Source organism: Uloborus diversus, chromosome 1 (genome assembly GCF_026930045.1).
Source record: "Uloborus diversus isolate 005 chromosome 1, Udiv.v.3.1, whole genome shotgun sequence".
Lineage (NCBI taxonomy): Eukaryota > Metazoa > Arthropoda > Arachnida > Araneae > Uloboridae > Uloborus > Uloborus diversus.
Genome location: NC_072731.1, coordinates 64,062,732 through 64,077,332, shown reverse-complemented (window position 1 = coordinate 64,077,332; position 14,601 = coordinate 64,062,732). Strand labels below are relative to the sequence as shown.

The following is a 14,601-nucleotide window of genomic DNA, read 5'->3' as shown; positions in this document are numbered from 1 at the left end:
TATCTGATAATATTGAACAATTTGATTGTTTAATCTTTTATGAAGCTTTACAAAGAAGTTCAAATTAAATTGTTCAATTTAGCAATAATTTTCTGAAATTTAAAAAATTGCGTAATAGAAAAACCTTGAAACTTTTCTATAAAATAGAAAATAACTTATTCATTGATTTTATATAAATACATAAAAATAGTTACAACAGAAAAAAATCGATCGATATTAATGATACAAAAAAGATGGCGCATTACGAAATGGGGGGGGGAGTCACCCTCTGATTTTGCAGTAACTCACACTTCGGCCCCAACCTCGGCGTAATTGTTTTAGTACAGAACCGCTAAAACCAACGCTTCGAAAGATTTTCTGAATCTATTTCAGCACTTCCGAAGAAAAAAATTCAAAAGTCCCTTCGATTTCCGAATTATGTCACCATTCATAACGTCTTTAATCAATTTCTTACATTAATGCTCTAAATTCTTTCTAAACAATAGATAAAATTTGAAAAAAAAAATCGCTAATTTTATGAATGGTGTTAGTTTTAAACAACTCAGAAGTATAACTAGAGTTTAATTTCAGAAATTAAGGAAGTGGGAGGAGGGGCACGCATGTGTTCTCGGAAATTCAAGAAATAGTCGTAAAAAATAGAGTTCAAAATAATCATAAACATTGAGCAGAAAAACCCTTTCAAAACTTGCACCCGAGTTTGTTTTGACGTGCAGTGGCGGATTTTAAATATAGCAAATGCACGAGAGGCCCCTTAACCATATGGACATCGCAGGAGTTACAAAAATGCTTATGATAAATGTTTTACAATTTTTGTGATAGAGAAATAGGGCCCCAAAATGTATTTCGACGTTCCCCAAACTTGTAACTCCACCGAAGCGATACAGAAAAGATTGCATTACTGTGATTTATATTACAAACATCGAAAAATTAAAAATTACCTTCGGCTCAAGAGGAATCTAACAAAATGACACAAAAACCAGTTTCGCCATCTCATATTTGTTTCCATGGTCTCCAATTCGGCAATATATCACCAAATGATCGTCAGTCTGAGACACTATATTAGTTTTGCATTGAAATAAGTAATTAATAGCCACAAAAAATGAGTAAACAGGCTTTTTTGAACACCCGATTGAAAACAAAAACGGAAGTGCGCAACTGGAACGTACGCACACCCCACATGCGAAAACTTATCCTTCTACAGTTTACCATTTTGGAGTTATGACTTATGAGAGATACATACGTACATCCAGCAGCAAGAAACAACGCAATAATTAACTTGTTTGGTACCTTAATGCAGTATTAAAAACTCTTTCAGGGGTGACTAAAATAGAAATTCATACTGAATTTCAAGTAAGCATTTTTATATGAAAACAACCTTTACTTTGTATTGAAAGGTAAAACATCAAAGGTCCTTTTTTTTTTTTCAAAAACATCGGCCAATTCCATCGGTTTTTCGATGTTTTTAAGGCCGACGGGCCGATGCTTCCTGCAATTTAGCATCGGCCGCCGAAGCCGATGGATAAATTGTTGAACCATCAGCGCCGATGTATTGGTCGAGTCCTAGAATTTACTAGCACAGATAAAGCAAACATATGGGAAGATAATGCACCTAATGATCTGGACAGACTGTGTAAACTGTGATGTGCAAAAGTTGCCATTTGTGATTGTAAAAGTATTCAGGAAATAGATGAAGAGTAGACTCATTTTGCGTCTGATTTATAATCAAATTCAGAGGTTGAGCTTCAAAAGAACTGTAAAGTGTCTTTATTTCAGTTCCATATAGGACTAAATATAATTTTAAAAAATACTTAGTGGAGTTGAATACTAGGGCTCGACCGATGGCATTTTTTGGCCGATGGACCGATGCCGATTGTTGGCCGATTGTTCAAAGATGGCCGATGGCCGATTATTTTCCTCCAAATGGCCGATGCCGTTGGCCGATGGCAAAAAAAAAAAAAAAAATCTAACAGAAATAAATTGATAAGACTGTCAGATTTAAAGGATCATTGATTCATATCACTTTACTTCCTTTCTACGATTAAGGAATTGTAATCACAAAAAAAAAAAAATCAGATTTCGAACTAAATTTCTATTTTACAATCACCCAATTAAAACTTCACAAGTTTTTTCGGCACATCTGTACATGCATATGTACCTAAGAACATGTAGATGACCGAAATATGTATTCATTTTGAACGCCTCCTTAGTTAATTATCGCAAATTCTCTTGTGATGTCTTCATGCGCCTAAACTAGCGTCACTCAAAAACGTTATGCAATAGTAAGTTGAAAACTCATACGTACGTAGTATGATCTAAAAGTTCAAAGACAAGTTGTATAAAACCTTACCCTGAATAGTTCACATTACCGAAGTACATCTATCTACAAAATAGTCACCTTGAACGACTATGCACTTCTGCCAACATTCATTTAGCTTTTAGAAGGACTCCTGGGAGACATTTATCGCTACCTCCTAGAAGGCCTCTTGCGCTGCTGCTTTAACTTCATGGTGGGGAAGAAGGCGACTTTCATGTTGAGGATGCACGGTTTGGTTGCTCAATACTCTGATATGACAAACAAATGACATAAAGTTTCGTCGGACTTAGCTCCGTGTGACTATTACCTGTTCCCAGCAAAAAACATTTGCATGGACGCCGCTTTCTTCCGTCAGGAGAAGATAAAGCTGCATCACAAAAGGTAGCGAAAAATGGCTTCCAGGAGCGTTTCCAAAAGTTATACGAACACTGACAGAAGTACATAGTCCCTCAAGGTGACCTTTTGAAGGTGGATGTGCTTCGGTAATGTGAACTATTATTCTGAAGAAGGTTTTATACAGCTTGTCCCCCAAACTTTTGGATCGTACTATGCACAATCTGTAGTTGTGCTTCTTTTTTGATTGCTGTGTGATGGAAGACAAAGAACAACAGCAAAAAAAAAAAAAAAAAAATGAACAAAAAGAAAGAAAGAAAGAAAAAAAGGAAGAAAAACAAAGAGATTGTTTAATAACCAATTTTTTTTTTTTAATTGAACATACAACTAAGATTTCAGTAATATCGAAATAATCTATGGATTTAGGTACACTAAACATAGTTAAAAAACATTAAATTATGTTGTTAATCATTCAAAAAACAAATAAAGAATAAAACTATGAAACCGTCAACAAATTACGCAACTCAAGTGGAAACATTGCACGTAGACATTTTTTAGTCATCAAATTAAACAAAAAAGGTAATAGATAAATTACAATATTAAATCATAATAGGAATATTTTTATACTTATTTAAAATTTATGAATAGAAAATTTTGCATTTTTCATAAAAGCTATAACAGTGACATAAATTTTGCGGAAAAAAGAAATAGCCATGAAAAGAACGAGGTTCTTAAAACGCAGCTACAATAATCAAACTCAATATTTGCACCAAGTTAATAACTGAATACATATACTACTTGATCTGATGTTTGCACATGTAATATTGAAAAATTTGATTGTTTAATCTTTTATGAAGAACTACAAACAAGTTCTAATTGAATTTTTCAATTTAACAATAATTTTCTGAAAGTTAAAAAATTGCATAACAGAAAATCCTCGAAACTTTTCTATAACATATTATTAAAAATATGTTGAAAACGAAAATAACTTATTCATTGATTTTATATAAATATATAAAAATAGTTGCTTACAACAGAAAAAAAATCGATCGCTATTAATGATGCAAAAACGATGGCGCATTACGAAATATAGATGAAACAAGCATAAGAAATACGCAAAATAACATTTCTTGACCAAAATAAATAATCGCTAAAGGTTTAAGAAATGCTTGAAACGACGAGGGTTGGTTAGGGGGGTCAACCTCAGATTTTAAAGTAACTCACAACATTAAACTTTGGCCTCATTTTTTTAGTACATAACCGCTACCACCAACACCTCGGAAGAGTTTCTGAATCTACTTCAATACTTCCGAAGAAAAAATTCAAAAGTCCCTTTGACTTCCGAATTATGTCACCACTCAAAACGTCTTAAACCAATTTCTTACATTAATGCTCTAAATTCTTCCTAAACAATAGATAAAGCTTGAAAAAAAAAATCTCTAACTTTATGAATGGTGTTAGTTTTAAACAACTCACAAGGAGAGGTTACGGTCTCGGAAATTCAGATCGGGATGAGATTTGGCATATTAGTAGTATCCCTTAAGGGTACTCTCAGGGTAAAGTAATAAAGCGCACTAGCCATAAAATTCCGAGAAAACAGCCTTTAAAGATTTACGCGCAACTTATTAACTACTAGAGATTGTGCGTAAACAAGCGCCCGGCGGTCATGTGGGCAGCGCGCTGGGCTTCCATGCTGTCGATCCGGGTTCAAATCCACTGCGAGTGTTTTTTTTTTTTTTTTTGTTCATTTATAAAGTAACTGTTACAGCTTTGTACAATTTGAATTGAAGATAATGCGAAATTTTTAAACACGTAAAGCACTTTAATAGAGAAAATGGAGATAAATTAAATCGATAAGTTAAAATTTGAATTACAACGGCTACAAAATTACTGTGGAGCTTAATTTATAGATGATTTTTAACAATATAGTTGTTATTTATATACATACACCAGAATGATATTTATCATAAAAACATGGAAAACAAAAACTGTTTTGATATCTCGCACAATTTATAAAGGAAGATTGCTTACAGGATCAACTTTTTTGTGAAAGAGTCGTTGGAAAACATACTTCATTTACATTCAGGAAAATTTCTCTTTTGTCAGAATGTTTAGAAGTATACCAGGTATATCGAATCATTTTATCAAAAATTGGCGATGACAGTTGATGGACAATTGATTGTATTTTTATGCAGTCTTCACGGGCATTCATTTCTTTATTTTCAACGAGAAACGCGCAATTATGTATATTTTTTATTCAATTCTTTACCTGTCTATAAAAATAGACGTCGCAAGGTTGAACAAGTGGAGTACATTTTGGTGGAATCCCTTTAACTGAAAAGTTGGAGATTTTTCATCATCCTGGAAAATTTGGTCGTATAGTTCAGGTTTTGTTTGTCCTCCCGAAGAGTCGATAATCAATAGAAATTCTTCCTTTCCCACATAAAACTTCAAGCAAACGGTTTAAAAATTCGATGTATAGTCTTGTCGTTACCTTTCCTGATTTCGAAGATGTTATTATGACATTTTTATATTTTTGTTAGTATTTATCAATTGTTTTTTTGAATTCGGGGGCCAAAAATACCAGTTGCTTTTTGTAAAAAAACAAATACAAAGGGCAGAACTTTTCCAGACAGGGTAAAAGAATATTGAGCGGTATATGAATGCATTACTCTATTCATGTCGTGCCTTTTGACGAAAATAGTTTTACTTCCCTTTCGAGCCAAAGTCCTGTTGTACGCCGACTGATACTGACATCCTGGAAAAAGGAAATGGGAATTAAAATATTATGTCAAAAGCAGGCGCGGATCCAGAGAGAGGGTTGTGGGGGGGGGGGGGGGTCATGACCCATCTTTTAAATGACCAAATATAGAATAAAATTGCATTTTTGGGACATATTTTGAAAAAAAAATTGCCCATTTCGCACAAAAATTACCCTTTTACCCCTCCCTTTCCGAAAATGACCTCCTCCTAAACCAGAAGCTGGATCCGCCCTTGGTCTGAAGATCGTAAAATAAGTTTTTAATTACTTACCAGTTTGGTCAGCATTGATAACATAATCGTTTTTGAAATTCGGTATCAACTTTAACGTCTGGATTACAAAAGTGTCTGCAGAAGCCAAAGTTTCTTCGATCGTCGCAGTTTCTCTTTTTGAAACAAATTTTGTGACTTTTCGCTGACGAATGGCATGCTTCCTTTTGAAATTTTTTTACCCAACTGTCAGCTGTTTTAAATTCAAAATCTGTAAACTGTCGTGCTGCTGCTAAAGCCCACTGTTGCAAGTTCCGAGTAGTAACTTGTTGATAATTCTCTCGAGCTTCTAGAAAACGATCATATGTCCAAGAATTGATTACATCGTATTGATCTAATAGATTTCCTCCATTTTTTATTTCTTTCTCCCATTGCGATAAATATTCATTTTTTTTAACCTTTTTTTTTGTAAAGTTTGTAGATTCCATGAGGGGTGAGCCGTTGCTATGTTCACAACTTTAATTTTGTAATCCAAAGGAAGATGCTCTACCTCTTTTCTTTTTTTCTCTTTTGGTTCGTATTCAGCTGATGAGCTTTGAATTTCGACTTGCTCAAAAGGTTCCTCCTCACAGTTTTCATTTTCATGAGCAAGTTCGTCATCAGTTACAAATATTTTTTCAACCAACATATCCATAGTACGTTCATAAATTTCTTCGCCCATTAACACTGCTTCATGAGAAATTGAACTTGATGATTCTGCTGCAATCAAATGGTTTTCAGTAAGCAAGCTCTCGTAATAAACGACCGCATCTTTTAATCTCTGCTTCAACAATTCCTTGTGCAATGAATTTTGATCCATTTTGCCAACAGATTTTATTTATTTCAGGATTACTTCAATAACCGACCATTTCGATTCACAATATTTTAAAAACTGAAATCCTTTTTCACGGTATAGAATGTTCCAGTCTAATATACAGCACAGACGATAAATAAATTTAATGATGAAAACAAATATGAACATTGCAAACAATAATAGATGGAAAATAAAAAGTTGAATATTCAATGAAAAATACAGCAGACGATAAATTTACAAATAACAGAATCAAGGAGCAAAACCATTGCTCGATAAGTACGGTTAGGTTTTTTTTTTACATTTGACTACCTGCTTATATGCAATAAAACAACATTCTTACTCATCCACAAAGAAACTGATTATGTTTTTATTGCAAAAATCATTTACTTCGTCAAAGTTTATAATATCTAAAAATGTGTAATCACTTGTTTGTGAGAATAGTAAATAGAATTTTGCAAACTGCAAAAAGCGGTAATAGTCACTTTATAAATGAACAAAAATGAAAAAACTCGCAGTGGATTTGAACCCGGATTGACCGCATGGAACCCCAGCGCGCTGCCCACATGACCACCGGGCGCTTGTTTACGAACAATCTCTACTAGTTAATAAGTTGCGCGTAAATCTTTAAAGGCTGTTTTCTCGGAATTTTATGGCTAGTGCGCTTTATTACTTTACCCTGAGAGTACCCTTAAGGGATACTACTAATATGCCAAATCTCATCCCGATCTGAATTTCCGAGACCGTAACCTCTCCTTGTCAGAAGTACATCTAGAGTTTAATTTCAGAAATTGAGGGAGTGGGAGGAGGGGCATGCAAGTGTTCTCGGAAATACAAAAAATAGTCGTAAAAAATAGATATCAAAATAATCATAAACATTGAGCAGAAAAACCCTTTTAAAACTTGCACCCGAGTTTGTTTTGACGTGCAGTGGCGGATTTAAAATATAGCAAATCTTGCAATTGCACGAGAGGCTCCATAACCAGAGGGGCACCGTAGGAGGTACAAAAATGGTTATGATAAATGTTTTACAACTTCTATGATAGAGAAATATTGCCCCAAAATGTATTTCGATGGGCCCCAAACTTGTAGCTCCGCAGAAGCGATACAGAAAAGACTGCATTAATATGATTCATATTACAAATATAGAAAAATTACCATCGGTTCAATGGGAATCTAACAAAGGGAAACAAAATCGGTTTCGCCATCTCATATTTGTTTCCATGGTCACCAATTCGGCAATTTATCACCAAATGATCGTCAGTCTGAAACGCTATATTAGTTTTGCATTGAAATATAATTAATAGCCACAAAAAATGAGTAAACAAGATTTTTAGAACACCCGATTGAAAACAAAAAGGGAAGTGCACAACTGGAACGTACGCACACCCCACATGTGAAAATTTAGCCTTCTATAGATTATTATTTTTGAGTAATGACTTATGAGAGATACATACGTACATCCAGCCGCAAGAAACAAAGCAATAATTAACTTGTTTGGTACCTGAATGCGTTATTAAAAACTCTTTCAGCGGTGACTAAAATAGAAATTAATACTGAAGTTTTAGTAGACAATTTTATATGAAAACAAAGACTCCCTTTACTTTGTATTAAAAGGTAAAACAACAAAGGTCCCCCCCCCCCTTTTTTTCAAAAACATCGGCCAATTCCATCAGCTTTTCGATGTTTTTTTAAGGCCGATGGGCCGATGTTTCCTGCAAGTTAGCATCGGCCGCGGATGCCGATGGTTAAATTGTTGAACCATCGGCGCCGATGCATCGGCCAGACCGATGCATCGATCGAGTCCTATTGAATACTAGTTCTGTGACTGTTTTGAAACTATTGAAAAGGTCATTGTTAGCACTTTACTAAGAAAGAAAATGAAACAAACATCAATAAAAGGTTTTTTTCAAAGTAATAAAAGTTAGTTTTTATCTTCAAGGACCAGAAGTATATTAAACATTGGTAAATGCTCCGCGATTTAACGATGTCTTTGATCATATATTTTTTCCATCCCCTTGACAACCATTTAATTCAGGTTATACTTTTTATTGTGTATAAAAAAGCACTTTCTTATTCTACTCTTTCAAAATTTCTCACCTAATTATTTTGTTAGTGTTGTTAAAGGATTCTGAAATTTTAGATGAATTTTCATTATTCTTCTCCCTCCCCAGGCACTTGAGTCGAAATTAGCTTCATGTAGAGCATATGTAAAAGACAGTACATTAAGAAATGAAAAAGAAGAAAATGGAAATCAGTCTCCTGTGTAAGTATTGCACTGTAAATTTTAAATTTGCATCAAATTGTAATATCTTGTTTTTTAAATTATTTTCTAGACACGTAAATGTAAAAGAGCATTTGAAATGAATTATATAGTGATTAATTTTTAAGTCTTTAAATGCCACATCATTTCCCCTTCATTTATAGAAATAAACAGTTCTTATATTTTACATATACAGTCAATTACCTCAAATCCATAGTTACTGTATCTTAGTTTTTCAACTAATCAGGCAAAAATTCTATTTTTTCTTACCTGCACTTGGAAACCTTGAAATATCACTTCACTAACATACTTGCTAATTGAAGATGTAATAATACGATCAGAGTTTCTTAGTTAAGTAAAGCAATGGTCTCAGAGTATGAAAAAATGAACAGTGCAACCAAAAAACCATCAGTTATGGGGGCGGCTACCCTAAACACTTAAATACATAAATGTGAATAAATAAATAAAAATGGGCAATTGAATTTTAAAGTCATTAATGATAGACACAATAAACTCTCTCCTTCGAATTCAAAATATAATTTTAATTTTTATGAAATAATAGCATAAGAAAATATAAAACACTCTTTTACATCAATTCTTTCTTTAAACAAATCAATTGATCAATTTTTATTATTTCTCGATTGATCCTTAATAGAAGTGGGGGAAAATGAAGGGGCGAAGCCCCTTTACTTCTGAAAGTGAGAGGGTAGTTGCCCTCAAATGTACATAATTGGAGAAATCACCAATTAAGGCAAACTAAAAATCTGAGAATGATTTTTAGTTTATCTTACTTGTATGTTCAAATATGTGTGTGTTTTTGTGTTAAGAAAGAGTTTTTTTTTTGAGCAATCACGATTGCTAATTGTTCTCACTTGACCGTCTTTGGCGTTCCAATTCCTTTTTCAACCCCACCATCCTCTGCAGGCACAATTCCTCTGGTCCTGAGCACTGTCCCCCGGACAGGTCTGGATTTAGGTACAAGCTAAGCAAGCTTATAGCTTAGGGCCCCGCTTTGTTAGGGGCCCCAAACTCCCGGAAATCAGCATGATGCGTTCCATAAAAAGAGAAAAGTAGTAATTGAAAAAATAAATTTAATTTTCTACTGCTTTGAAAACCTTGAAAATTTGGAAAAGTGTGGATACAAACCATAAATGTGAGGGTGTAGGCAGAAGGAATGCCAATATATGTCAAATACAGCTCCTTGCTAACATCCTGCACAAAAAATGTAAAAACCATGGTTCTCACGTTTCTGAGACATGTATTACAAATTTTTGTGACTCACATGTTTCATATCTTCAGGGTTGCCAACCTTGGAAAAACTATTTGAGGAGCATCTGTGGTAATTTTGAGGAGCAATTTGAAATTTTGCGGAGCAGCTTGGTATTTTGTATAAAACCAATATAAGAAAATTAAACCTCTTATGTATTTTTTTTTTTTTTTTTTTTTTTTTTTTTTTTTGAGCTTTGATGGTTATTTTAAGTACTGGAATAAAAATAATTAATTTTAAATTAATAAAACAGCTGTAAACACTGTCATGCTTTGAGTATAAAAATCTTTAATTTTGCATATTTACACATGTCTTTTATAATAACAAACTAGCAAAATATAATAAAAATGAGTTTAAATTTATTGATATCTTTGGTGAGCCTGGTCAGAATTAAAACTGAACGTGAAATGCAGAGCAAAAAAATTCTTTGCAGAGTCTCGCTATTTTTGCGGATCAACTCCGCAAAATGCGGAGCAGTTGGCAAACCTCCCCAGGGATCAAGGATCCATATGACAATATAAACAAAATGAAAACAATATAATTGTTGTTTACTTAGTTGACATTAACTTTAAATATTCAAAACCATGTTAACATAATAAAATTTATCATAGTATGAGTGATAAATTTAATCTATCACTGCAGTAAATATGCTAAACAAATAAAATATTAGTTTGCACTTGTAACCCACATAACACCTCAAAGATCTAAACACAAACTAACTCTACTGATGAATTATGTTCTGATCAGCCGAATGAGGTGGAACAAATTGAAATAGATGTCAAATCTTTGTTGGAAGGAAAAAAATGATATTGCTATAGTTTGATTTAAAACAAAACAGTGAGTTGCCCATTATGTAGACCCAGTAGCGGATAGAATGCAAAGATGGATTTCTACAGTTTGAAATAAGTTTTCTAAAATAAAAAGGTAATATGCTTAATCAGTCCAGAAAAATTGACGAAATGTGTCAAGCTGCACATATTCAGTTGTGTTTATCAGAACTTTAAGAACTACAACTAACAAAATGTTTGCATTTGACTTATCAGGTTTTGAAAACATATGCTAGGCTTTCTTTTCTTTTTTTTAAGTACACTGATACTTACATTTTTCTTCCCTCTTTCTAAATATTAATTCAATTGATAAAACTCCATCCGTGTTTTTTTTTTTTTAATTTTTTGTAATTTTAGCTTCATTACGCTACTTAAAAAAATTGTTACTTTTATTTACAAAATATATTGTTCACAACTGTATTGAAGAATAAGTAACTGATCAAGAGCATAATTTCATTAAAGTTGTGTACATTTTTTTTTTTTATGTCCTAGAGGAATTTAAAACAATTATTTTTTTTTGTGTGTGTGTGTGTGTTCACATTATTATAATTTAATAAAGAAAATTAGAAATAATTTTATTTTTTACAAACATTATGCAGAAAACGAAAATCCATAAATAAATTGTCGATATAATGAAAAGTGGATGTATTTTCTCCGTGGGATCGAGTATCCCCCATGAAGGGATAATGTATCCCTTGATGTGTGGATACATGATCCCTTTATGAAATTACTAGCAAAAATACCCGGCGTTGCCTGGGTCAGAAATAAATGTAAGAAACAATCGCTTCTTCCTTTCGTTTATGATCACTTTTAATATTGCTGTTGTTAGGCAACGAATTTTCGAAACAATGGGTTTAATCTTTAATCATTTGATGTGGAAATTACATGACATTTACTGTTTTCGATCACGACCTTCTTAAACTAAGTTTTTTAGCGATAAATTATAGCCTAAGTTGTTCCCCGATTATGTAGCTATCTACGGTGAAAAAATGGTTAAAATCCCTCCAGTAGTTTTGAAGTTTACCCTGGACATCCGGACAGAGATTAGCCCTTTATGTATAAAGATGAGAATGCAATTCCTAAGAAAGCAATGTCATGCTTGCTCCAGAGAGGCCTGTTTTAAAATTTACATTATGATTACTTTTAATATTGCTGTTGTTAGGCAACGAATTTTCGAAACAATGGGTTTAATCTTTAATCATTTGATGTGGAAATTACATGACATTTACTGTTTTTGATCACGACCTTCTTAAAGTAAGTTTTTTAGCGATAAATTATAGCCTAAGTTGTTCCCCGATTATGTAGCTATCTATGGTAAAAAATGGTTAAAATCCCTCCAGTAGTTTTGAAGTTTTCCCCGGACATCCGGACAGAGATCAGCCCTTTATGTATAAAGATTAAAAAAAATTATTTTACCAAAACTATCTCTTTAATTTCAACTGAAAAAAAAAACTGATCATTTGCAGCAGAGAAAAGAAATTGAAAACTAAAGTGGGGATCAAGTATCTCCAGTCTCCCCTACCAACAAAGAAAAGATACAATAAGATAAACTTGAGTTACAATGCATTAAAAGTAGGCTATTTTTCATGTGAACGATTTTGACAGCCGCTTTGGATGCCAATATCTTTTAGAAAATCAATATTTACGTTCTGCAACTATACCCCATTAAAAGCATGTATATTGACAATAGAATTACAGAAGCGCTTTTGAATCATTTTTGTTCAGAATTTATGATATTCTAAAATTCAAGAAAAAGTTTCTCCACTGCATTTTTCTTGGGACTTTGCATGCGTGCTACACAAAAGTTAATTAACTTAAATTCATAAAAATAGTAGAACATATTGACAACTAAAAGTACTTTGAGCTTCTAAAATTTCAGGCTTCCAGTTAGATAAAATTTCCCGTAATCTGAAGCTTAAACATTGCACTTCATTACGACCGGCAGAATTTCAAACTCATTTTTCTATCCTTATTCAAAAGAACACAATCAAAGAAAAAACTTATTTTGGAAAGAAAAACTCTGTTCTTTTTTTTAAATGGTATTTACGAAAAGAAGATGCGAGGTGACAACTTGAGCTACAGCGCTTTGAAAATAAGCTATTTTTCACTTGAACAGTTTTGATAGCCACTTTGGATGACAATATCGTTTAGAAAATAGATATTTAAGCTCTGAAACTGTAACTAATTAAAAACAAGAATTTTTACAATGTAATCACTAAGTACGAGCCTTTGATTTTTTTTTTTTTTTTTTTGTTCAGATTTCATGACAACCTAAACTCCAGGAAAAAAATTTCCCCACTGCACTTTTTTACGAGTTTACACGCGTGCTATAAAAAATCTAATTAGCTCAAATTTCCAAAAATACTTGAATGTATTAACAGCCAACTGTACTTTAAGCACCTAAAATTTCAGGCTTTTAGTATGATAAAATTTTCTGTAAACTTTGTCTAAACTTGGCAATTTGCACGAAAAGCTGATCCGCCGTTTCGGATCACATTTTTCTTAGGTCCTAGATCCTCAGGATTTGGATCCAGGAAGCAGAAAATTCTCATAGGTTAGTTTCAAAGGCATCTCTATACTTCTATAAAATTTTATCCAAATGAGATATGGTTGAGCAGGGATCCCTACGTCACTTGACATGGAATGACTCTTCTATATTTGCTAGTAGTAAAAGTAAGTGAAATAAGCAGAAAAAGATCAACATTTTTCACTCTTTTTCTGAACGTTGTTCTGAAGTTAGATTTCAATTCAATCGTATCCCCCCCCCCGGACTGAAAACAATGCAATTTGGATATCAGTCTTTATTTCATCAATGACATTTCTTTCGGGATTCCAAAAATTTTCTTTGCAACCATATTTTGTGTCATATTTTTTCACATTAACTTTGCAATTAATAAAAGAAATCTCGAACTAACTTATACTGCTGAGTGACACACTACAGCGGGTTATGTTTTAATGTTTTAGGAGAGAATAACTAAATAACAAAAATTATTATTTATCGACTATTAAAACAAATTTCGCACAGGGTTGCTAAAATTCTAAGCACACCCCTGGGTGACGGGAGCCATTTCTAAAAACAATAACTCCAATGAGTGGGGTCCTGTCACAGCTCGTGATTGCGAAAAACATAATTTAAATTCAGAATTCAAATTATTATTATTACTATTTTTTTAATTTTATTAACCAACTATGAATTTTATTAATTGGCTAGTTTTAAGTGTTTCTGTCTTGATTTGTTTCCATTCCTATTGATTGTGAGTGAGGTATCTATTTATTAGGGAGGATACTGTATTTTTAATTTCATATGCTTTGTTGATACTCCCTCTTAGAAAATTTTAATTATTTATTCATTAATTATTTTATTTGTTTTATATTATTAAATATTTAGTGTCATTTCCTTTTTTAGCAAAATGTGACTGAAATTTTACTTCTTACAGAAGATCCAAGCCATTGACCAAAGCTTCTTTTTCTGTCCCTCAAGACTGCATCAGTTTGACTACATGAAGAGTCCTTTTTTTTTAAATCTATATTTTTAGCAAGATTTTAAGTTACTTAGTAACAGAAATATCCAGTCTTAAATGAACATTTTAAACTTTTTTCTTTTTTTGATATGAAGCATTTATTTAACTACTGTGTAAACTATTTTCAAAAATTTGTTCCACAGTAGTTTAGAGAAAAGTTATCACATTTAACTGAAATATTTTAAAAGCTGCCATTATCATCATTTTGTGCAGACATTAATTGAAAGATATATAAAAAGACTTAATTGGTGAAATA

The 14,601-nt window shown here is 32.7% G+C and overlaps 1 protein-coding gene across 1 annotated transcript in view; it reads left to right on the top strand.

The window, feature by feature from the left end:
• Positions 1-14,387, top strand: part of LOC129234619 (nuclear distribution protein nudE-like 1) — a 54,544-nt gene extending 40,157 nt beyond the window's left edge. Inside the window, exons 9-10 of the mRNA XM_054868652.1 lie at positions 8,642-8,733; positions 14,262-14,387. Coding sequence (XP_054724627.1) covers positions 8,642-8,733; positions 14,262-14,328 — 159 coding nt within the window. The 3' untranslated portion in view covers positions 14,329-14,387. The remainder of the gene's footprint in view (positions 1-8,641; positions 8,734-14,261) is intronic.
• The last annotated feature ends 214 nt before the right edge of the window (positions 14,388-14,601 follow it).